The following is a 25,902-nucleotide window of genomic DNA, read 5'->3' as shown; positions in this document are numbered from 1 at the left end:
GGTACAGGAGTTGCTCACAACAGTTATGAAGCTTTCAGTGTAACACAATTCATAATTATACAGTCGAGTCCTACAACCCTACAATAACCAGTGCAGAATTACATGTGCATCTAGCCTAGGTTATACAGAATTACTACTTTTATTTTATGAAGTCAGTATAACAAATTATTCAATACTATACAGCTTCTGCCTGGGTAGTCACACAAAAAACTGAATGATAAATAAAGGGAATAAATAAATAAACAACAGTAAAAGTTGTGACTTACTTAGTCTTAATCATAGGCACTAGCAGCATATTAACTGTTTCAATAGTGTATCCAAAAACACCAAGACGTGTGTCTCCTCCCCACATGTGTGCCAACATGTCTTCTGAAATGCCGCTGACACTCGCAACCATCTCACTATCGCCAACACCATTTGTGATTGATAATGGACCATGGTGTGCTGCTCGTAGATCTTCCATATGTATCTGTTAACATTGAACATTATGTGAGAAATACTAACAAATAAAATGTGACAGTAGAGTAGCTACCAAAAGAGAGAGAATTCAATCCGGATATCTCCTCTCTCTCTCTCTCTCTCTCTCTCTCTCCCTCTCCCTCCCCCTTCTCCTAATTTACACACACACACACACAGATACGTCAAAATATTATGACCACTGTCCACAGCAAGAGTGATAGTAGACTGATGGCTTTACGATTACTTAGTACTAAGAGAAATGGGTAAGTTGAAGAGAGTAATAATATGGTGCACTAATAGGGAAGTCCACTGACATAAACGACTTTGACTACAAGAGGGTTGCTGTGGCCCAGCACCTGTGAACAAGCACCTTGTACATGGCTGTTTGTGTACTGCCATCATGTGCATCTATGGAAACTGGTTGAAGGACAAAAAAGCATGAGTAGGTAACAAGCTACCTCATCACAGAACTTGGAGATCTAAGGATTTTCTCTCTGTAAAGCACGATAAGTGGCTACGAGTGCTGTATCTGATGACAAAGTGCAATGTTTGTCCACGCACAACTGTTTCAGAGCACAACATTAGGCACACACTGTTGAACATGAGGCTCCATATGAGGTTAACCCTGCAGATTCCTATGCTGACACAATCACACTATCAATTACAATTGCACTGGTCACAGGATCATCAAGGTTGGACTGTGGATCAATGGATACACGTCACCTAGTCCAGTGAATTATGCTTCTTGTTACACCAGGTCAAGTGTTGTGTATGGATACACACAGGTGAATGCCATCGATGCAGACTGGTTGGGCAGTATTATACTGTGGGGGAGATTGACCTGGGCTTCTGTAGGATCTGTGGTAGTTCAAAAATGGTTCAAATGGCTCTGAGCACTATGGGACTCAACTGCTGTGGTCATAAGTCCCCTAGAACTTAGAACTACTTAAACCTAACTAACCTAAGGACAGCACACAACACCCAGCCATCATGAGGCAGAGAAAATCCCTGACCCCGCCGGGAATCGAACCCGGGAACCCGGGCGTGGGAAGCGAGAACGCTACCGCACGACCATGAGATGCGGGCAATCTGTGGTCGTAATTGAAAGCATTATCACAGCTGTGGACTGTGTGAACAATCTTGCCCAACACCTGCATCCCCACTGGCTTTATGTCTTCTAGCATCTGCTAACACATTAATTGTCCATGTTACAAGTCCAGAATAATGCTACATTGGTCTGAGGAGCAGGACAGTGTAATCAAGTTAATGTCTTGACCACCAAATGTGCCTTATCTGAACCCAATGGAACACACCCAGGATTCTATTGGGCACCAGCTCTTTGTCCATAAACCAATGGCCCATAATTATGGAAACTGACTCTTGAGAAGACACTTGGTATCACACATCTCTGGGAACCTATCAAGAACTTCTTGAACTCATGATACATGTGATCATGACCACACTGCACCCCAAAGTTTGACCAAAATGCTGTTTAGCATGTGGTCATAGTAATTAGCCTCAACTGTATGTATACACAGTTTTTTGAAATCATTAAACTGATTGTCAGTTTCACACTACTTTGTATCTACATGGTCAAGTCAGTGTGCAACAACTCACAGATGGCAGGTCACACCACTAGCAGTGGAGGGTATATAAAGCATGTCAGGGGGACACAGAAAACAGTGCAGTCTTTGTCGTAATGAGGAAATGGAGTGATTTATCTGATGTCCAGAAGGGCACGACCATTTGCTGTTGAGCCAAGGCTGGAAGCATTCCAAAAATGGCTAAGTTTGTGCCACCATGATTAACATATACTGTGCCTGGAAAAAATGAGCTATCCAAAACCAGTGCAGAGGCAACTGCAGTGTAACATGGGCCATAAATGACAAGGTGAACAACTGCTGCAGAGATGTCTACAGGCATGCAGACATGCAACTGTTGAGCAACTGACTGTCCATGTGAACCAAGAGGCTACAGAAAATGTCTCCTCAACAGCCACTCACTGAATCTTCCTACGTATGGGCCTCTGCAGCAGGTGCCTGGTTCATGCATCCATGATGACTGCTGTTCATCGGTGATGAAATCTGGAATTTCCACGCCAGTATCACAACTGGATATCCACTCAGTGGTGACAGGTGGCCATTCCATGTAAATAATGTCTTGCACTTCATCAGTCAGATGGCGTGTACAGCGTTAAACATCAAAGCAAACACAAAAGCCAGAGGAGGGATGATTATGGTCTGGGAAATGTTACCACGGCAGTCCCTGTGTGATGTTGTCATTCTGGAAGGCACAGTGGTTCGACACAAATAAGCATCTATCACTGGGGACCATGTCCAGCCCTACAAACAGTTTGTTTTTCCCCAGCAAAGTGGCATCTACCAGCAAAACAATGCAATATGTCACACAGCTCTCAGTGTACATGCGTGGTTCAGAAAACACCAGGGTGAGATTCCGTTACTCCACTGATCACAAGACTCTCCAGATTTAATACCAGTCGAGAACCTATAGGACCACCTTGATGGGGCTGTTTGTGCCATGGATCCTCAATCAAGAAACAAACTAGCACAGCTGGTCACAGCACTGGAGTTTGTGTGGCTCTACATTCCTGTATGTACCTTCTAGAACCTCACTGTCACTCTTCCTGCATGTCCTGCAGTAGTCCGCACTGTAAAAGGTGGTTATTCCGACAGATGGTCACATTAAAGTGTACTGGACAGCACATACTGTCTTCAACAGACTTACACGTGCTCCTGTCTCTTATTTACATAATGCATTCTCCCGCTGTTTCCGCCAGCACATGTTTTTCCTACCTCATCTCAGCCCGCAGAGTAACATATCCCCCACTAACCATTTTTGGTTTACTTTCTTTCTGCCTTTCATAAGTTTGCATTTGCATTTAGATTTTTTTAACTTTGTGGCTATCCATGAAATTTCAATCTTGGCTTCTTGTCCACTGTAATTAATGTATCCTTTCCTTTGGCTTATATGTTACCTGAGCAAATTTTCAGAGTTGCTGTCATGTACTTCCGATATTTTTACACCCTCCGCTTTATTTTTCGTATTTCCAGTCATTCCCTTTTCTCTTCATAAGCTATTTTAACATTGTTATTTCACTGTAGTTCCTGAATTCATTGTCCACAACGTAATTATGGCATCAAGGTAAAATTCTCATACAATTAAGCAAAACACTACTATCTATCTACATCTACAGCTATAATCTGCAAACCACCATGGGGTGCATGGCAGAGGGTACATCCCATTGCACCAGTCATTAGGGTTTCTTCCTGTTCCATTACCATACAGGCCATGGGAAGAATGGTTGTTTGAATGCCTCTGTGCATGCACTAATTATTTTAATCTTATCTTCACAATTCATATGTGAGCAATAAAAAGGGGGTGGTACTATACCCCTAAAGTAATCTTTTAAGGCCAGTTCTTGAAACTTTGTCAATAGATATTCTCAAGATAGTTTACGTCTGTCTTCAAGAGTCTGCCAGCTCAATTCCTTCAGTATCTCTGTAACTCTCTCCCATGGCTGTGCTGCCCTTCTCTGTACTCATTCAATATTCCCTGTTAGTCTTATCTGCTATGGGTTCCACACACTTTAGCAATATTCGAGGATGTGTCATATGAGTAATTTGTAAGCAATCTCTTTTGTAGACTGACTGCGCTTCCCAAGTATTCTACCAATAGACTTAAGTCTACTATGTGCTTTACTCATGACTGAACCTATGTGATCATTCCATTCACATCCTCATAAAGTGTTACAACCAGGTATTTGTATGAGTTGGCCGATTCAAACAGTGACTCACTGATATTATAGTCACTGGATACTATGTTTTTTCATTTTGTGAATTGCAAAAATTTTACATTTCTGAACATTTAAAGCAAGTTGCTAATGTTTGTATCACTTTGAAATCTTATCATGACCTGACTGAATATTCATGCAGCTTCTTTCAGACAGTAATTTATTATAGATAACGGTATCATCTGAAAAAAAAGTCCGAGGTCTCTATTAATATTGTCCACAACATGAACACTTCCTTGAGGCACACCCAAAGTTACTTCTACATCTGACAGTGACACTATCTAAGGTAATTAATGCTCCCTACCAAAAAGTCCTCAATCCAGTCATGAATTTCACTTGCTACACCAATATGATCATACTTTTGACAATAAGCATAGGTGCAGTACTGAGTCAAAAACTTTCTGGAAATGAAGAAATACTGCATCTACCTGGTTGCCTCGATCCAAGGCCTCCAGTATGTCATGTGAGAAATGTGCAATTTGGATTTCACATGATCAGTCTTTTTGAAACCCATGCTGGTTGGCACTGAGAAGGTCATTCTGTTCACGACACCTCACTCCTCTTGAGCTCTCATTCTAAAACAAATCTATGTCAAGGATATTAGACACTAGTTTTGTGGATCACTTCTACTACCCTTTTTGTACACAATGCCCGAATTCCTCTACATGTTTCTGACCTGTGCTGAAAGTTCCGAGATACCCATTGGGATATGACACTATTCATTTTTTATCTAGTTTACTCTTTCTGCTTGTTTTAGTTGTCCTTTGTACTTTGGTAACCACTGTTGCCACAAACACGTCATGGTCATTGGTACCAGTTTCAATGTGGACATCCTCAAACAGGTAACATCTATTTGTTGCCATTAGACCCAACATATTTCCACCATAAGTGGGGTTCCTAATTACATGTTCTAGGCGGTTTTTAGAGAAAGCATTTAGTAAAGTTTCATAGGATGTCTTATGCCCACCACTAACAAAACTGTAATTTTACCAATTAATTGTTGGATGATTAAAGTCCCCATCGATGTTTGCAGTATAACTGGGGAACTTACGTACAAATTAACTGAGGTTTTCTCTAAAGTTTTCAGTTACATCAGGAGATGAGTCTGGTGCGCAATAGAAGGATTCAGTTATTTTATGCCCAACACTGATATTGAGGCTTGGCCAAACAATCTCACACGCAGCTTCAATTTCTGTCTTGGTGGATTCGAGTTTCTTGTCTACAGCACCACCTCAATTTCCCATTTGCCTATCATTACAATATACACTTAAATTTGTGCATGTGTGTGAACTTAACAACACTGATTGGTCAGGATAAAGTATAACATCGGATAAATAATAAAATAATATGAGCATGTAAATAAATAAATACCAAAGAGTGTGGGAAGAAGACATGTCTAGCTATAGGAAAACGACGAAAATAGTCCCGGTTTGCAATGGTATTAATTCAGCAACCAGGACAAGTAAATGCTGAAACACACACACACACACACACACACACACACACACACACACACACACACGAGAGAGAGAGAGAGAGAGAGAGAGAGAGAGAGAGAGAGAGAGAGAGAGAGAGAGAGAGAGAGAGATAAGAATTAATAATTAAAGCACATTCTACCAGTACAAAGCATGCATCTACTGTACAGCGCACTACATGCAAATTGAAACAGATGAGTGTAGAATCCAACTGCAATAACTGCATTTATGCAAAGGCATTCACTACACATAATTTTTTTTAAGGAAGTGGTATTGAGAGTACAAATTAAATTCTGTCATATTCACACTTTTATCCCATAGTATGTAAACAGATGTAAAATCTGGCAGTAGTTAAATGTTAACCTATTTATCTTAATCCGTGAATGCCACAACAAACCACATTGGCAGATAGCCACCTTTCAACACAGGTGATTTCTAAAATCAATCAACTGCTGATTGCCATACTTATCCAGTAGTTCCATTCTAAAGTTCAGTATAATCTCACAAGTACACCAATCTTTAGACAGTTTACTACAACCACAAATCTTATACATCATTGTTACATAAAGTACTTTCTAGTGAGACTTTTTTTAGGAAGCAGTTACAGATCTTGTTGATCATTTTACAAACATTTCTCAAACAGTTCAACAGAAATTTTGTTGCTTGACAAATTCAAAGAACATTTTTGCACAATCTTTTCAACCACATACAGTCTCTTACAAAAATTGACAACATCCAGCTTTCAGTACAGCATGTGAATACAAGTGACAGCTGGTAGCAGTTCACTGTATTCCAAAACTGTCAGATCCAGTTTCAACAGTTTGATCTATGTCATTAGTTTATTAATTGGAAGTAAAAAAAAAAAAAAAAAAAAAAAAACCCTCTCTAAATATTGAATCTGAGAATTTTATAGATATTTGTACTAGGCAGAGCTCTGATGTATAATCATTCTATCTTGGCAAGGTCACACTTTTGCTGAACTGTCTGTGCTACATATATTATTCAACTTACAAATAACTAAATACTTCCAAGTTCAAATTTAAATCCACTGATCATCATCCTGTGATATTTAGCACTTCTAAGATGATACAAGCATCTCAAATACAAGTACTTACTAACGGGTACGTATCACCTGACATTTACAAATTCAGGATGAATAGAGTACACCTACTAAACTACTGGTTGTTGCGAAGTCGTCATCTTTCAGAAAAATGTAAAATTTGGCTGTAATAATGTCAGTCTACAGCTCACACACCATAGGAAAGTGATATGAAACTGAATATCAAGACCCCCCCCCCCCCCCTATATCTATTCTCCAAACTCGAAGCATAATATAACTTAGGCTATAAAAAGCGAAGGAATAATACAGGGGGAAGTCATTATCTGAAATTAATAGGATGAAATGTAAAATTATGCAACATGACACACAACACAGTGAAATATCAATGTACCACCTTCAAGAGAATTAGAATGTTAAAACAATGGTTGCAATAATGTGATGATGATAGTTATAAACTTTCATGCACTGCATAATTATTTGCTATTACCACCCCCCTTTCAAAGTAGTGCTGCTTGGTGATTCCTTTTAAAACTCCTCAGTATGACACTGCATAATACTGGGGAACATTTACCAATACGAAATAGTATCTGTTCTCTTCAAATAAATGCAACTGAACTGTACAGTGAAAGTAAGTTATAAATTAAATCTTTTACTCTATTTTACAGTATTCATTAAAATTAAGTACATGCCCTGATCTGCTAAAATATCTGCATGTAATACCGCTTCAAAGGGAATGTACCTAATGTTTAAAACAGATATAAATGTTCAGCTGCCTATATTCGATTCTCACAGTCACATGTTCTATATTCACAGTAACAAAGTAACTTGGGCAGCAAGCTTCATTGAAACTGGGGGAGGGGAGTTACACACCAAACTACATAATTCACTACATTTCAACAATACTAACACTAGAATAAAAAATTATAAGATACAAACAGACTCAGATTTCAATACTGAACTACTACTACTAGTACCAGTATCACAAACTTCCTACCACAATGCATCTACTTCAAGTCTTGTTCATTTTAACTCACCGCCTATTGAGCCAGAATCAGCAACATGTGTTGGAGGAAACAGAGAATTGAAACACTGCATTAAAAATTTGCATTTAAACAGTATTACAAAAACATTCAGTAAGACAAGCATAGCAGCAACTCCATTTATTGTCTTATGCTATTTTCAACTTTCACCCAAATGAATATCATCAACATGTCTAAGAATATCATCAACATGTCTCAGAACATCAAGAAAGAGTTCCACTTACGGGACTAAATGTAGAGAAATACAGGGTGAGCACAAAGTCTTGCCCTGATTATAAAAATTTATAATGGAGTAACCGTTTGACTTAATAAGTTACATTTTATGCTGTTACATAGGTTATGGTTACTTGTTGCTACTCACCATATAGCGGAGATGCTGAGTCGCGATAGCGACAATAAAAAGATTCACACAATAATAGCTTTCGGCCATGAAGGCCTTTGTCAGCAGTAGACACACACACACACACACACACACACACACACACACACACACACACACACACACACACCTGCAGTCTCAGAGAGCTGAAACTACACTGCAAGCAGCAGCACCAGTGCACGATGGGAGTGGCTACTGGATGTGGGTAAGGAGGAGGCTGGAGAGGGGAGGGGGAGGGATAGTATGGTGGGAGTGGTGGACAGTGAAGTGTTGCAGTTTAGACAGAGGGTAGGAGAGAAGGTGCAGAGGGGGGAAAGGGTAAGTAGCGGAAAGGAGAGAAGTAACTGGTGTGGCGAAGACTCTGTCCTTGATATAGCCCCAGAAAAAAAGTCAAGGGGCTTAATGACTGGAGAGCGGGATGGCCAGGGTGTTGGACCATTCCTTCCAATCCACCGATCCAGACATTACTCTCGTCTCCAGACATTACACCCCTTGACTTTTTTTTTCTGGGGCTATATCAAGGACAGAGTCTTCGTCACACCAGTTCCTGACATCGATGAACTGAAGGCTAGGAAACAAGCTGCTGTGGGTACTGTGACAGAACACACGTTACGAAACACCTGGCAGGAACTGGAATATTAACTAACGTAAGTGGTCTTAAAAAAACAAACTAGTAACACTAACCTATGTAACGGCATGAAATCTAAATTATTATGTCAAACAGTTATTCTGTAATAAATTGTTATAATCATGGCAAGACCTCGTGCTCACCCTGTACATCTCACTGGACCAAAGGTTACAAGTTTAACCAATTTCACCAGTATAAGGATGAGAAGAGAAGAGAATTGTTCTCCTTGATGATGAATATATAGATTTTTTTCTGTCTCCTATTTCGTGGAAACAGCAGATAAACACACATTCATCCTTGCTCTGTCATTTTCACAGGAAGAATATGAATGTGTAAAAATTGAGTAACATGTTTGTACAGAAATGTGCTAACAAGGCAGAGACCAAGAAAATTGTGGTAAATTTAGTCATGAACAACTATGTCAAATGCGGTACCAAATGTCTACAAATATTCAAGTATGTTACAGGAAGATGAATCTTATTATAGACTTGCACCATCCTGTCTCACAGCTGCATCTTTTCATTTCCAATGCCAGCTTCTTACAAAACTTGTGACAAAAGTAAATCTCATTTAAAATACCCCATCAGTGACAAGATGCTTAAAATCTGGGCTGAAGCTTAGGTAACACAATGATGGAAAAGGTAAATCCCATGTCCGTTTCAAAGGAACGCTTCCAACATTTAAAGAAAAAAGTTCATCGTTTTTATCAGTGATTCATCTCCTTAATACAGTTTCCACTCTAAGTACCTATTTATTGTGTTGTTTGGACATCATCTGAATGAAACAGGCCAAGCATTTGTACAGGCTGAACAAAAAACAGGTTACATAAAATTCATTGGTATGTAATAAATTGCATTCAGATATTAAAACTAATATAAATGTAATATTATCCACATTTGTGTCTCCAGTGCTAGAAAAAATGTAAAATTTCACAATATCAAGCATTTCGCATACACTCATCCAAGATCACAGTGGAAATTTGATGCAGTATGTGTCACTAGACGTCTTTTCATACTATACACCAACTAATGGTGAAAAATCCTCTACAGGTCACAAATTAAAAACTACCTGCTCACATTGTCAATCCAAAAAAAGCAAAATCTAATGATGGATATGCCAGATCTTACTAGAAATTGTTGACCCCAACCTATTCAGTGAAATCCATTATATAAAATACCTTGGCACTATAGATGAGGATTAACATGCCATTTATCCACACAGTTTCAAGAAGAGTGTTGAATTTTCAACCACACAAGTCATGTGATCAACAAATCAAATTCAGCTACTTGCCATCACATCTATGTCAGCAAATTTATGTCCTCAGCCCTTGTTAGTACTTTATCTTCAACACTAATAAAGGATATGTTCAACTCACATTTCAACCAACAATACTTGCTAGGCTGGTTAGAGGATCATATTCAAATCTTGATGGCCAATTAATAACTATTCATCAATGCCATATGGAGATACTCCTTTAAGTTTGTGGGAGCTAAAGAAAATTGCATTAATATTGAGATAACTGTATTTAATCAGTATCAATTAACTGTGCAGCCAATTAGTTCTCTGTCATAGTGTATCACATGCATCACATAGTAGGGCCTACTGACAGGTTTCACATCATAGAATGTTGTTATGATTATGATGCACACAACAGACAAAAAAGTAAAGCAAATTATTTTACCTGTTCTTTGAGCCACAATGAGTGTGGCCGACTGAGTGCAATCTGTCTCTTGAGTTCAACATCCTGAATGATAGTCTTCTCCTTTGTGTCCACAAGCAGCATCCGTCCTGGCTTCAGTCGACTCTGCATAGTAAGAAAGATACTTCAGACCCATCTATCTTTATAATATTAGGGGGGGGGGGGGGGGGGAGAGAGAGAGAGAGAGAGAGAGAGAGAGAGAGAGAGAGAGAGAGAGAGAGAGAGAACATACAATATATAGTTATTTAAACTAATACTGACAAGAGATTGATTTTTCAAAATATCAGTCAAAGACAAGGAACATAGTAAGTGTTGAATTTCTTGGTCTATTTTTCACTACTGAAAATACCAAGTAACGTCAGAGTAAGGAAGCATGCTACTTTTTAAATACATACCTCTATTTTAGTATCACATTTTTATTTCACTCAAACAAGAGAAAAAGAAAATCATCAAAGACCTTATACAAGGAAATGCGCGCACACACACACACACACACACACACACACACACACACACACACACACACACACAGAGTAAGTATTCTTTATATTCCCTATACAGAACTGATTTCTGCTTTTTGATAGCACAATTTTCTGTTACTTACCTCACTTTTCCTACTTGTTTATTTAAATTTATTTCTGTTATCTCCTTTTCTCCAGGTCTTCCTGATATGTAAGACATGTAATACTGCCTTCCACCTAAGAACTAAGTAGACTGTTTCAAAAGATAACATAAAATATACTCTTCCAATTCAAAAATGAAATTCTTTCATCAGTACCATCACTGCCATTAAGTAGAGCCCTGCTTCAGCTTTTCTGCTTCAAAAAACATGGCCACAAAGCATTTGCTTTCTGCAGTCTTACTGCTCTTAACTCATGGCAAGTGACAGACTTCTTTCTATTCTCTTCTATCAAATGACAATATATGTAACATTTCTCCTTCTGTATTATTTTGATGACACGCAACCTCTGCCTCCCGAGATGGATGGGGTCTACTCGTGTATTATCAAATGTTTCTTACCTTAAGGAGGACATCTGCAGGATCAACATCATATACTCCAACCTCAGATGCCATGACCATCATGTTATCCTTTAGTACATAGAAACGTGATGGACGAAGACCATTCCTAACAAACAATAGATGTAAACACGTTTGATAAGAGGGAAAAAACTGTTGAAGATTATTTCTAGTCAGTAAATTATTTTATTTCTTCTGTTACAAAGAAAAGTGTAAGTATGTGTTGTCTTTCCAGCTTGATGTGTTATGTGGTGTACATCTGAAGTTCACAGCAACACATTTATATGTCATATGTATGTCATTACACAAATCTTTTAGTTTTCATTTTTCCCATCACAGTGTGTAGTACAAATCGTATTAGAGCTACTGTAATTAAGAAGTGTATGTTGTTCAGAGTGTGTTTCAAGTTTTAATACATTAAATGTTTTCTGTATTCTGATTGAAAGCTACGGCAAGAAGAAATTATTTTTAATATTTATGGTGAACACTGTGCATTCCGCAAAGGAGAAAAACTTGAATCTGTTAAACAAAATGTGGTAATAAGCAAACTATCACGTGAATTCACTTCACCTTCCGACAACAATCAGAAACTTTAGCTGTGGAGTCTTCAATATTAGATTTCTTTCAGTTTTCCACAACTTAAAAAAAAAAAAAAAAACAAAAAAAAAAAACAAGTAAGAGTAATGTGTGCTACTGGCTGTAGTCCCCCAATAATTATTACCAGGCTTGCAGCTGATTTCATGGAGACGCTGTCCTCCACAATTTCTTACAAGAATAATGTAAACCACAATCTAAATTCTCCATAGATGCATCATCAGAAGAATAATGACGATGTTCGAAATTCCCTGGATGCATGACAGATACCTAGACTATCATAGGGGATTCTAAACACCTCGCACTGAAATATTTCACCACTGGAGAATAACAGTCAAGATGTTTCACCCACAGCAACACTGTTCTGTTGACCATAATTTTCCATGTCTTAGGTCACAGTTAAATGACTCCTCAGTCAGTGATGCAAATTATGTATGTGCACTATTCATTGGTCAGCTCTTCAATCTGGCCACCAATTTAACCCAATCATCAATGAGAAAGCAATTTCATATATTCTGGTTCATTTTCATCTCATTTCATACTTGTTAACAATGATGAAATATCTTTCAATACACTGACCAGTAACAAATTTTCTGCTTTCTTGGATGATCATTTTCTCTCCACTTATAGGATGTCCTCTTTAGCTCTTTGCAGTCATTTTATCGTAACAAACAAGTTCATCTTCAGCACTCAATAAGGAGTAATGTCTACACCTCATGGTGTTCCAGCCAGCAATGTCATACAACTCTTTCTTTTCTTCCCTGTAATGTCTGTGGAACAGCCTGGTCATTTCTCCATGACCTCCTTATCTTTGTTTAACAGACAGCTGTTCTGAAAGTGTATCTCCTCTTTTAATAACACGAACAAATGTTGGTGTAACTGGAACTGTTAAGAATTATAGTGTCACTAAAAACATGCTTACCGGTCAAGTATAGCACCAACATATCTGCCATCAGTGAATGTAAGCAGAGCAGGACCATCCCAAGGCTCCATGGCACATGCAGACCAGTGGTAAAAGTCCCTCTTCTCTTGTGGCATTGTCATATCATTTTGCCACGCTTCAGGGACCATTGTCATAACGGCCTAAAATAGCCACAGAAAGTTTAATGGAATTATACAAACAAAAGCACTTGGAACTAAAAGCTCATTTCTATATATGGCTACAAAAATATTCTGATGAATTGTGTGAACTATATGACAACCAGAAAATTAACTTTATTAACCTCTGGTAGTGGTCTGTTCCCAGCCATTACAAGAAATTCTAGAACACAATCAACAGCACCAGAATCTGAAAGATTTGGCTCAACAACTGGGTAGAGTTTCTTGAGATCATCTCCAAAAATGTCACTCTTCATAACACCTTCACGGGCTTTCATCAGGTTAACATTTCCTCTGAGTGTGTTTATTTCACCATTGTGTGCAAGATACCTACAGAAAAAATTTAAAGTTATTTTTTAAAATAAAGCTCATCTATTTTAACCTAACAGATATTCAGCACAAATTTTCACTATAATCTTGACTTTTTTACACTACAGTGACTGTCAGTTGTATCATGTTTTATTACATGCACAAAAAATCATTTTTTCTTCTTGAACACTAGTTATTTACTTGAACAAAACCTTCAGAGTATCAGTAAAATTAAGTATGCCTCTACTTTACAATGTGGTACAAACAGAAGAAGTTATTTAATCAGTTGTCACATAGTTGCAGAAGAATAGCTGTTACTGTACCTGAGAGGGTGTGCTCTCTCCCAGCTGGGGAAAGTGTTGGTAGAGAAACGAGTATGAACTAGAGCGAGGTATGTGTCATAACTCGGATGCTGCAAAGAACAGAAAGCTAATTGTTTTATGTTATCTCTCACTATACGCATGACTATATACACACACAAACTTCCTCCCACTCACGTTTAGTGTGTAGCAATAAATGTGTGTTAAACAACATGAAATGTGACTTAGAATACCATTAGTTATTATCTTCAATAACAATTCCTGTAGCATTCTCCTTGAGACTGCAGCTGGATCATGAAGTCAACTTGACACACTATTGTTTCAGCAAGTTCTTGCAACACCATTCTCACCTGAAGATGGCAGCCAGGTGACTTGTCAAGGTGATTTTGTAATCTGGCTGCAGACCCATGAAAAATGTTATCAGTTGTTATACCAGGTAAGCCTACATAGTTACAATAATTTCCATAAAGTTAACCTCAAAACACACAGAGAAAAACATACGTTACTCTTTATAATTACACCTATTGCAAAATGCATGGCCATTGTCATTACACAACAAATTAACCCTTATGGTCATAGTTATAGCAGCATTGAAAGGCTGAACAAAATGCTGACCCAGTCCTTTTGTATCAGAGGTCACAAAATATGCAAGTGACACACAAATCTGTAACATGCTGAAAAAATTTCTTCCCTTCTATCAGCTTGATAAAACCCACAAACTGTAATGCCTCTGAGTGCATAAACTGCAATAAAATTGAGTGTTCAAATTAAAATTTGCTATAAATCACACTCCACAACTTGCAAAGATTGCCTCATTTCCAATTTTTTGGCTCAAGAACTCAAATTACATTTCTGGAGCTGTTTTATCTTCACAGAGATCTTCGTAACATTAGGATTTTGACAGCAAGTAAAAAGTTCAACAAAACATTGCCTATCTGGAAATTATTTCCGATTATTCTGGAACATTTTCTACAAACAACAACAGCAGCAATTAGTAAACAGGACAGTGTGTGAGCTGTATCTAATAGAATGTCTTTTCTACTAAAATGTGTAGCTGCGGCATTTTCAATTTTACCTGGCAATAAATTGAAAAAACAGTATTTCATGTAAAGAACCTTGCATCTACTTTCCTCACAGCTGACCAGTGTTCATTTTATTAGAAATGACAGGCCCCTAAGTTGTATGTGGTCATTTTCCTGAATTTCTTTCATTAGATTCTTTCTCATGAATAAAGTTTTTGTACAATTTCAATGCTAAATTTATTGTGACATTTATTTACTCCCCTCAACCCCATGTACTACTACTTTCTTAGTTTTGTAATTCCCTGAGACACTAAAATCACCCCCCTTCTCTATCTACGTTCTTTTTATACTCTAGTCAACACTTCTTTTGATACTATATTCAACACAAAACTCAGTCTGCAGTAGTCTTAAATTGTTTCTATCCTCTAAACACAATATAAATGTGAAAACTCTTAGTATCTTTCCGTTCTGCTCGGTGTCTATACCTGTGGACATTGCACATAGCTCAAACATTAACACCGATACATATCTATAGCTGCTATTTCAATTATTAAAGCATTTAAATGAAACTTTATATCTTCCTTCAGTTATTAGTCAACTACACGAACAACCAATATTCCATCATGTATGTACAGAGTGATCACAAAGCCCCATTACCCCCACTGTATTATGTAAAAGTTGTTGAATTATTGTGATTCTTCTGCTTCTCCCAGTGTGCTTCATGTCGAAACAGTTCACGGGTGAAACTGCCAGATGTCTGTGTCCAACGGGCTCAATATTTCAGCAAAAGACCATGTTGCCACAATCAGGTGCGCTAGTGAATTGACTGATGGGAGGCCAGCACTATGTTTTTATCTCCTCCCCTCTCCTCCTGACTGGCCACTCAATCGGCCATCCATGCCCAGGATCCCCAACCTCATTGCTCCCACTAACACAGTGTTCTATTCAAGGATCATGTCCAGGAGCGAACATTGGAGGCACCTCTGTTGTTCCTCCACTACCACTCTCTCTGACAACAAAAGTCTCAAGAATTTAAATATCTGAGTGCAGTTTTCCAGAAGAATGGCTACAAGGGGTGGCAAATTCGAAGAACCATACATCCTACACGCTCTGTACAAACAGTGGAACCAGAAGAGGATTCTCAGAGAGATGCGGTCATTGCATTAATTCCTTTATGTGGCAAGTTATCTGGCAAGATAGGATGAATTCTTCAGGAACACCAAGTGAAGATGGTCTTCTGCTCACTTGCCAAAACGCAGGCGCTATTTGGTAACGTAAAAGACGAACGTTGACTATGTAAATCGAGGGTCTATCACATACCCTGCCAATGTGGTAATATTTACATAGGTAAGCTGGTGCATACTTTCGAAGATCGTTGCTGAGAACACCAACACCATACCAGATCGCAGCAACCTAACTAGTTGGCAGTCACAGAACATTGCCCAATGGAACTGCATGGAATGGACTACAACCACGCCAAGGTTCAGACACAGATTTCAAAACTCTGGGACAGTGGGTACATTCTTAGCAAGGCACAGGACACCACTATTAAAATAGTTAAGAAGAGGAATGAGGTACAAGACAAGGAACTGACTTTGTGGCAGGCGGAGGAATAGCAGAGGTGCCACAAGCGTGTACACCTGTGCGTGAACCTTGGACAGAACACAGTGTCGGCAGGAGCAGTGGGGCTGGGGACGCTGGCCACGGATGGCCAATGGAGTAGCCAATCAGAGGGAGAGGATGAGGAGACAAGTGCGGCACCAATCCTCCCACAGTCAGTTCATCAGCGCACCTGATGATGTCTGTATGCAAGGCCTGAAGATGGCGTAGTAAAATGTTGAAACTGGTTCCCAAATAAAATACGGATGAAAACTGACAGCTGAAAGGTATTCAATTTGACATTCTCTATCGAATAGCAGAGTCCCACAACCATTTCTAATCAGATGGACCTACAGAGACAATATTATGGCAATGTGGGCGTTTGCTGAAACATTGTGAGGTGCCGCCCATTACAAGATGGTTAGTATACTCAAGGATGCTGCTCGACATGCACTACTGCCGTCACACCAGCAATGTTGAGTAGAAGTTCCCATCACAAAAGGAGGGGGGGGGGGGGGGGTCATACTCTGCTATGAAAATGATTGCGTACACACAGATGCTCTCAAATAAATAATAGACAATAGTCACACGACCTCAAAGTTGTCTTCTGCCGTGATCTTACATTAATACAATGCAACATCTATGATTATGTGGACACATTATTGGGGGTAATGGGACTTTTTGATCCCTCTTTACTTAAAATAATCAGTTGTCTCAACATGTGTGCTTTAACATTTTATGGAATTTCATTTTAACTGAAAGTTAAAAGCTTGAAATGAAAAGCTTGAAATGTCCAGCAATTAATTTTGGTACAGCAGAAAATTGTAAATGTGAAAAAAGTACCGTTTTCCAGCATTATTATTTTTTTATACGTACGTTTAGATCCTTGAAGTATGTCCACAACTGATCAGCAGTCAGCTGACCTTTGTAGATGACAACACTGAGTGACAAGGAACAAATGTAGAATCTACTTCCTGGTTTCGGAATAGTGTGTGTGGCCCTCTTGCGTAGAACGAACACCTGGAACAGAATATTTATTAGTGTCTTGAACATTATGATAACAATTTATATCGGCTCAAACAAAACACACAATTACTATTATAGAAGTATATTACCTCAGAGTTAATTCTGTGTTCCTTTCAAAAAATGCATATAAAATTTATCATTTTTATTATAAACATGACTAATAAAGAATTATACAGCTGTGCTTCACTACTTTTGATTCAAGTGCAGTCACAAACCTGACAGTGAAATACCTAGACATTTAAATTGTGTGCCACATTGAGTGTTGAACCTGGATCTTTGATTTGGGAAGAGATGGTCTTTCCAACTGAGCTATCCACACAACTCCTAACTTGCCTCAGGTTTCAGTTTGTGAGTACATGCCTCCTACTTTCCACGATTCATTCTGTTGAGGAAGGTCTCTAATTACATAGTGACCAATGTCACTTTTTCAAATTTACTTATAATAATTATAAAAAATTAAAAGGGAACTGCTGTGAAGATCATATCATAACAACAGATGTCCTGAAGATGTTTGTGTAAGAAATCCTCATAATATGAATTACTGTCCTTTTTTACATTTTACTATACACAATAACAAATAGGTCACTCCAAAAATGAAAGCCTCAAAAAATCATTTGTGCATGCAAGATAAATATGTTTATTTATTGATTCACCTGTTCCTCTTTTTGGCAATTATTTCTTATATGCTGAAAAAAGATGCTAATCAACAAGTGCATCAACTCTGGAAGAATACCAGTAAAATTGCAAACTGCTACTCTTCAAAAAGAATGATCGGGAAAACTTGGAAAACTATTGTCCATTCAGTTTGCTGTCACATCTTTAGAAACTCCTGACACAAACTGCAACAAACTGCCTCACAAGAGAACTGCATTCCTGTCAATCACTTGAGCGAGCTGGATTTGGGAAAGGTTTTTTGACTATGTATCACTTTCAGAATAATTACCTCCTCGTTGAGAAAATAACAGAGTATAACATCAAGATTCATCTGGCCTTTATAAATTATCAAAAAGCTTTCGACTCTGTGGAGATCTAGACACTCATAAAGGCCCCTGAAAATGCTAGGAAAAATTCATTGTGATTTTTTTTTTTTTGTGTGTGTGTGTGTGTGTGTGTGTGTGTGTGTGTGTGTGTGTGTGTGTGTGTGTGTGTGTGTGTGTGTGCACGTGAGCGCGCGCATGCATGTGCTAGCAACGACAGTCACAGTGGATGAAGGCTTTATAACCAGTGAGATCCCAGTCGGCAAAGGGAGTTCAGGAAGGTGACAGAATCGCTCCAAAATTGTTCAACCTTGCACTGGAAGACATATTGAAATCAATAGACCGGAAAAACAGGGGAATAAAAATCAGTAATTCATATCTGAACACACTGCACTTTGCCGACGATGTTCTACTACAAACTTCTTTGAAGAATGAATTTACTGAGTATGTTTTATGCCGTGATTGGTCTGTTTAGCCACTGGGAGTACAGCGGTAAGTTGAGCTGAAATACTCATTATATGCCAGAAAAAGCTGTACATGCTCTGAATTGAGCTGCAACCAACAACAACAATGACTTTATACAAGATCTTCATTTATCATTTTTTACTGAATAAATGTTTTGCTTGATTTAGAAACATGAACAGAAATTAATTCCACTGGACCACAGGAAACATAAGTGGTGTTTGACCACAAATGTTGGTGATTGGAGATGGAAATCGGGTATTTGGCTTGTCTCCCAGTTTCTCTGAACAGAAAACATGGGGTACAGCACATGAATGGCAGGGCACTTAACTGTAAGCTGATATAAAGCTTCTCTTTTTCCTTAACAACACAGTTATTTATTATAATCCTAAATATGTTAGCCAAACTGATGCAGTTTCGTTATCATTTTCCACATCCATACCAATGTTCACATTAATACACATGTTCTGCTGCATACTAATGTCTGCGTTGTCTGCATGTACTCCTATTAACATTGACCATTAGCATGCACGACAGTCATGTTGCTAGGATCTCATAAAAAGAGAAAACTGACAATTCTCAAAGGGCTTGTAAGAAATACAGAAAAGGTAAAAGGCAGAAGGCACAATGTAAACACTGGTAATTATAGTAAAATTTGGTGGAAGCAATTGAAGTCAACTCATCTGAAACAAGCTCGGCAAATTATATTCAGGAGAAGAGTACCACAGAAATACGAAGAAAGGTGGTGTCACAGTTAAATTTTGCTTAGTTTCCAAGTGGAAAAATGTCACCCTCTACCTTCGCATCACGTTTCTTACAATTTGCTCTCCATGATTCAATGGCAACCATCTTGCAGTGGCTGCCACTGCAGTTGGATAAGCATCTCCTTGATGCTATCTCACTGGCTAAGCAAATCTGTGATGTAATGCCCCATGGAACTGTGATGGGGACCTTCCCAATCACATTGAATATTAATGACATTACAATGATGATGTTATCTATTATGAAGCACTGTCTGAAAGAAGCTGCATAAATATGCAATCAGATCTTGATACGATTTCAAAATGGTACAAAGATTGGCAACTTGCTTTAAATCTTCAGAAATGTAAAATTGTGCACTTCATGAAACAAGAACAAAACTTAGTATCCTATGACTGTTATATCAGTGAGTCACAGTTGGAATCTGCAATCTCTTGCAAAAGAATGGGTGTAACACTTTGTAGGGATATGAACTGAAATGATTACATAGGCTCAGTCATGCATAAAGCAGGTGGTAGGCTTCGATTTGTTGGTAGAAAAAGGAGACTGCTAATAATCACTTGTGCAACCACTGCAGTATGCTATAGCGTGTGGGACTAATATCAAATAAGACTAACATGGGATATGAACATATACAGAAAAGGGCAGTGCGAATGGTCATAGGTTTGTTTCAATCACGGAAGAGTGTCACAGAGATGTTGAAGAAACTTAACTGGCAGAATTGTGAGGATTGATGTAAAGTATCCTGAGAAAGCCTACTTACAAAGTTCCCAGAACTGGCTTTAAATGACAACTCTCGTGGTATACTACAACCCCTCTATGTACAGCTCACAAAGCGGATCATGGTAGAAAATTAGATTAAATGCCTCTGTGCATGCTGTAATCAATCAATCATTCATCCACACTACATATTCGAACAGAACAGTAAGAAATCCTAATAACTGGTACAATAGGAAGTGCCCTCTGCAATGCACTTCACAGTAGTTCAAATCTGTAGGTTAACTTAATTCTACCTTGCAGTGATTCCGAACTGAAGATTACTAGTCCATTCTAGTCAAATGACGCATTTCCAAGCTACTTTTTTCCACTGGTGAACTGTATTTCCTGGCACCGGGCTTTCCTACATATAGTTTACATGATCATTCCATTCAAAATTGTCCTCTAAGCATACCGTAACCCTCATATATTTTATGGCTGTGGCAGATTTCAATCATACTTCAGAGATAGTGTAAAAAGCAATAACATTATTTTGTCCAACATAGGGTGTCCATAACTGTCATCATCAATTTTGTTAAATTAATGCTCCAGTTGCACATGTAATTGGGGCTGCCATATCATAAAAACCAATAATGGGTCCCCCCCCCCCCTCTCTCTCTCTCTCTCTCTCTCTCTCTCTCTCTCTCTCGTTCTCTGTAGGACGGGGGGGGGGGGGGGGGGGGGGGGGGGAGCGAGCGCACACGTTTTCATTAATCTCTATTTTCATAGGAAATGAATTTACTATGATGTTCCCCAAGTGACACAAACATGCATGGTACGATTTCCTCTAAGATGTATTGTACAGAACTTCTGACTTTTTCCAGTGATCTTCCATTTTTCGGCCGTCACCTTAAAGTTCTTACTGACAGTTACAGATGGACAACTCTCACTCTCATACACAGCTCGGGCACAGCTGCACGATGATGCAACAGTTACATAAATGCAACACACTGAGATATTAAGTATTTTAAAATTGTGTTTTATAAAACTCAATAAAATGCAATTTCGATGCTGGGTTGAAAGCGATGAATTCTCAACGATTTTATGAAATTCCCCGATTTTTCCACGTAAAATGCAATTCCTTGAGAATCCCAGGTTTTCCGGAAGAATCGCAACCCCGAGTACGACAGCTGTAGATTCGAGCAGTGAAACAGCGTAAATTTGACGATCTTCGATTGCGGTCTAATTTAGTCCAAGCTGCCATAACAATAATTATTAAATTATAACTACCGTACGCACTTGATCATAGCTACAAGACAGTGTTGCCGTGACAAGGAAATTGTGAGTGTAGTGACTGGTTATCCTGATATAGCCTATTGTGTGAAGAAAATGGGGTGAGAACGTAGGGAGTACGCAGCTACTGCACGGTGGAAACAGCGGCACGTGTACCGAACTGCTAAAATCCTGGAGGTGGTTTCGAAACTTGGCTGATTATTTTACTGTGCGTGACGGATGATGGTAACCAGATATGAATGGAGTACTACAACCGGTATAACCCAGTGTAGGCATACTTATCTTGCGATATAGCGTTTGTAAAATACGCAAGCTAACATTATGCAACAAAACACGTCTTTCCTTATCTACACTGCGGTAGCCGTCGCGCACTTTCCAGTTTAAATTTGCTGTTAACGAAAGCCAGCAACAGAATACGTAAAGAGAAAAGATCAATGGTGTGCGCATTATACAAAAGAACATCGCAGTCTAAACATGTTTCAGCTTTACCTTCCAGTTTCTCTGAAGACATTTTAATGATTTCTGCTACATTAGTACCGGCTTCCGTGGCATTACAACGCTTCGCGTAATTGAAGTAAGACGTTTGGTATTGAAACCGCCTCATCGAGGTCGCAACAATACAGCATGACACATCTAGCGAGAACCAATCTTTGTCGTAATTCGTGTTACCCGTCATAGGTTTCGCGAATTGTTTTGCTACACCAATGTCATTTTTACCAGGAACACTGAAGCTGATATTCACATGTGATACATTTCACGGATGAAGCGATCTATGACAGCGTGAAAAACAATCTTATAGCTTCTTTGGGATAGCACAAGGACAATACTTCAAATAAACGGCATCTACAAATTGTTTAGCCTCGCTGCAAAGTATCTGGAATGAAAAAAATGGGATTTATATGCTTTTAATATTTTATCGACGCTGCGTTCATTAAACGGTTAACAGTTAAATGTCTACAATATTAGGAAGCCGTGACCTCCATATTCAATCAAATCAAGATGCTTGAACATTTTACACGGCAGTTCTCGGCTGCCCGCTAGACATAAACAGTACATCTTGAACGTGCCTGATGTCAAATCTGTGTTAACTATTATAGCTGTGTCTCCGTTCTTTTCCAAAGCCAATTATGATCTTTTCAAGTGTCAACACAGACCGCAAAGACAGATTGGTCTAACATCAGGTGGCACTGTATGGAAAATTTGTTTTGTTGTGTATGAGAGTAAAGTCCACCAGTGCTTTGAATGGACAGAATTCTGTTCATACGCCTGCTGTCGTTTTTAAACAGTTGAGATATTCTTGAAAACTGTCTGGTTTCTGTCCTAATATGATGTTACATGGCGTCATTTTTTTGTACTTGAGTTTAGCTAATAGATACTTATATTTAGTAACGGGTGATGTGTTGATCCAGCTGAACAATTGCCGCTTACATAACATATTGACTCCCTTAGTCCTAGTGCTCCATCAAGCACGTTCGTAACGGCATATGAATTCGAAGTGCTCATCTAGAACTTAGAGTGTCACAGCATGAGAGGCATTATGGCTCAACATAGCTTTCAGTTCAGGCCGGAGAGTACATAGAACTTGTGTGTGTGGACCGGTTATTCGTACTTCAGGGTATTTCTATTTGGAAATTGTAATCACGTCGTCTTCTCGACATATGCTGCTTGTACATGGAGTCTTCAATAAACCAAAAATATATTTTAAAATGTTGAACTAAACTCTCCTTTCAAAGGAAAGTGTTCATCAAAATCAACGTTTTTGCAATTCAGAAAGTCTAAATCTTCAAAATTCGCTATATCAGCAACACGCTGCTGCTCCTCGCAGGCACGCGCAATATGTGCTCCTGACAGGTCACTGGTGCCACGTCAGATTACGCAAGGAGCTAAGGAATCGCCACGAAGTCGCTCTTCCAATGACACAAGACCGCAAGCATTCCAAGAGAGACGTTTCCCAGAACTTGGCTTCCACAAACTAGTCGCTGTCGCTTACCGCTTCTTGACTTAAGTCGCTCCGACGTGTTTGCGCTACTTTTTTTTTTCTTGTAGTTACTGCTACACTAGCAATGGTAGCTGAAGGCATGAGCTATGGTATTCATATAGCCAGCCGTTAAGTAGCGCGTTCTGGAACTAAGAGCTTGAGAACGCCTAACACATCGAACTGAATGAACTTCAAAATATTTATTTCTTCAGCCACTGCATTTTGAGCCGTTTTCTCGTTTGCAAATATGCGTTATTTGTAAAATTTAAAATTATGCTGACCGTCGAGAAATGCGATAAAATGTCAGTTAACCAATGGGTGATAATGTGCAAAACTGAGATCTGAAAACTCCGCAGGATTACGACTGAGCTGTCTGCGACCTATGTCGAAAAGATTCTGAAGGCATCTTATAAGTCATTTATATTTATCGGGAACATACTTCAAGGTAGTTGCATATCTGATCTTAGTGTGGAAATAGAGTTTCGCTCTGTTACTGCTTATGAAGTGCAAGCTGGTTCCTAAACAAGAATTGTGTGTCACAGGAAATTACCAAACGCACGCTAACAGGTTCAATAATAATGTTGATGACTTGCAACTTCTGCCTAACACTGGAGCCATCTACAAACTCTTCCAATCGTATCGCGCGCTCCACTGCTCTGGCAATTTTCGAAAACCGCTACCAAGAAGCGAGCCCGTTCTGTTACGTAATCGACATGAAAATTTAATATGTATGCCATAACCTGCTGTTGCCTTCCCTCAATCGATGGAATTCAACTGTGTCTTCACAGTGACCTCTGATATTTCATCAAGACGAGAAAGGAAATCGCCTGCGTCCGTTTACAAAGAAATCGCGCTGGCGTTTTCAGGGAAACCACAGGAAATCTGTATCAGAACAGCTAGATGGGATCTGAACTCTGTTTCTCATGAAGGCGAGTCCAATGCCGTAAGTACTGCGTGAGCCAGTTTGCTGGAAAGGTCCTTGGCCCCATGATATGGAAAGAGGTTCATTAACTAGTTTTGATGGAAAATTAAGCTATTTTTTTTATATATTTACCGTCGGGACACATGCCAGTGTCATACGGGTAATAAAGTAATCTCTCAGGAGAAGTGACAATTTATTTTCTCGTGGTGCACGAGTTGTGCGTCTCTATGTTGGCCCTTGGTGCCCAAGAAATCGAATTATGCTCGTCACATCGTTTGTATAGCGACCCTCACACGCGTACACGCTCATTATTATTGACAATAATATTATGTCATGGTACTGAGTGAAAATGCGAGATCACGAACGGCGAAATATTAGAGTGCAATATTTATGCCCTTAGATCTCTGCCTTCATACCGAACATGTCAGCGCTGCACGATATGGAACTCGCATGTACGACAACGCAACTGCACAGACAGCCATCTCTTTAGACAGTTTTTGGGTAAAATGGCATGTTTCCGCTGCCCCACGCACCTTACTCGTCTGACCTGGCTTCAAGCGACTTTTTCGTATTTCCACACATGAGGTGAAGCATGAAAGGACAACACTGAAGAAGTCACGAAAAAAAAAAACGAGGGAGGAGCTGTCAGCCATTTCTAAATATGACCATAAATAATGTTTCGAACAGTGAAACCATCAGTGGGAGAAATGTATTAGTTGTAAGGAAGAAAAGAGTGGAAGGGGATACGGTTGGTTTGTAAACCTTTAGAAAATATATAGAAATATATGGCTTTTAAAATGATTCCGGTTTTGGGGGGGGGGGGAGGGGGGGGGAGAGCACACCCCTTCATACTGCGACTAAAGGGGGGGGGGGGAGAGCACACCCCTTCATACTGCGACTAAGGTGCTTGCCTTGAGACACACAAGCTGAAATCATGCGTAACGGGCGAAATAAGTCAACAGAGAATCGTAAATCACAACAACTAATTAGCAATTAAACAATTGCAATGCGTAATTTATCATGTGTATGTGCTGTTATATATATATATATATATATATATATATATATATATATATCTGCTGCAACAACTGTTGCAAACGAAATTAAACAGTTATGCTGTCTGAAAACTTTCATGGTCTTATATGTGAATTGCGACAACTGTTGCAAGATACATAAACGTGTATGCCCACTGGACAACTGACTTGATCCTGTTTTCCAATTCTCAAAACTGTACCAAGTAAAATACTATCAGGACACTATAATCTTCAGTTTATCTTGC

At 39.0% G+C, this 25,902-nt stretch overlaps 1 protein-coding gene across 1 annotated transcript in view; it reads right to left on the bottom strand.

The window, feature by feature from the left end:
* LOC126204436 (uncharacterized) overlaps positions 1-25,902 on the bottom strand; it is a 384,821-nt gene that overhangs the window by 107,251 nt on the left and 251,668 nt on the right. The window contains exons 6-12 of the mRNA XM_049938825.1: positions 17,387-17,530; positions 13,893-13,981; positions 13,386-13,590; positions 13,085-13,245; positions 11,572-11,677; positions 10,534-10,656; positions 267-469 (exon numbers count right to left, since the gene is read on the bottom strand). Of these exons, the coding sequence (XP_049794782.1) occupies positions 267-469; positions 10,534-10,656; positions 11,572-11,677; positions 13,085-13,245; positions 13,386-13,590; positions 13,893-13,981; positions 17,387-17,530 (1,031 nt within the window). The remainder of the gene's footprint in view (positions 1-266; positions 470-10,533; positions 10,657-11,571; positions 11,678-13,084; positions 13,246-13,385; positions 13,591-13,892; positions 13,982-17,386; positions 17,531-25,902) is intronic.

Source organism: Schistocerca nitens, chromosome 9 (genome assembly GCF_023898315.1).
Source record: "Schistocerca nitens isolate TAMUIC-IGC-003100 chromosome 9, iqSchNite1.1, whole genome shotgun sequence".
Lineage (NCBI taxonomy): Eukaryota > Metazoa > Arthropoda > Insecta > Orthoptera > Acrididae > Schistocerca > Schistocerca nitens.
Note: the sequence above shows the minus strand (reverse complement) of the source record. Positions and strands in the feature narration are given on the sequence as shown.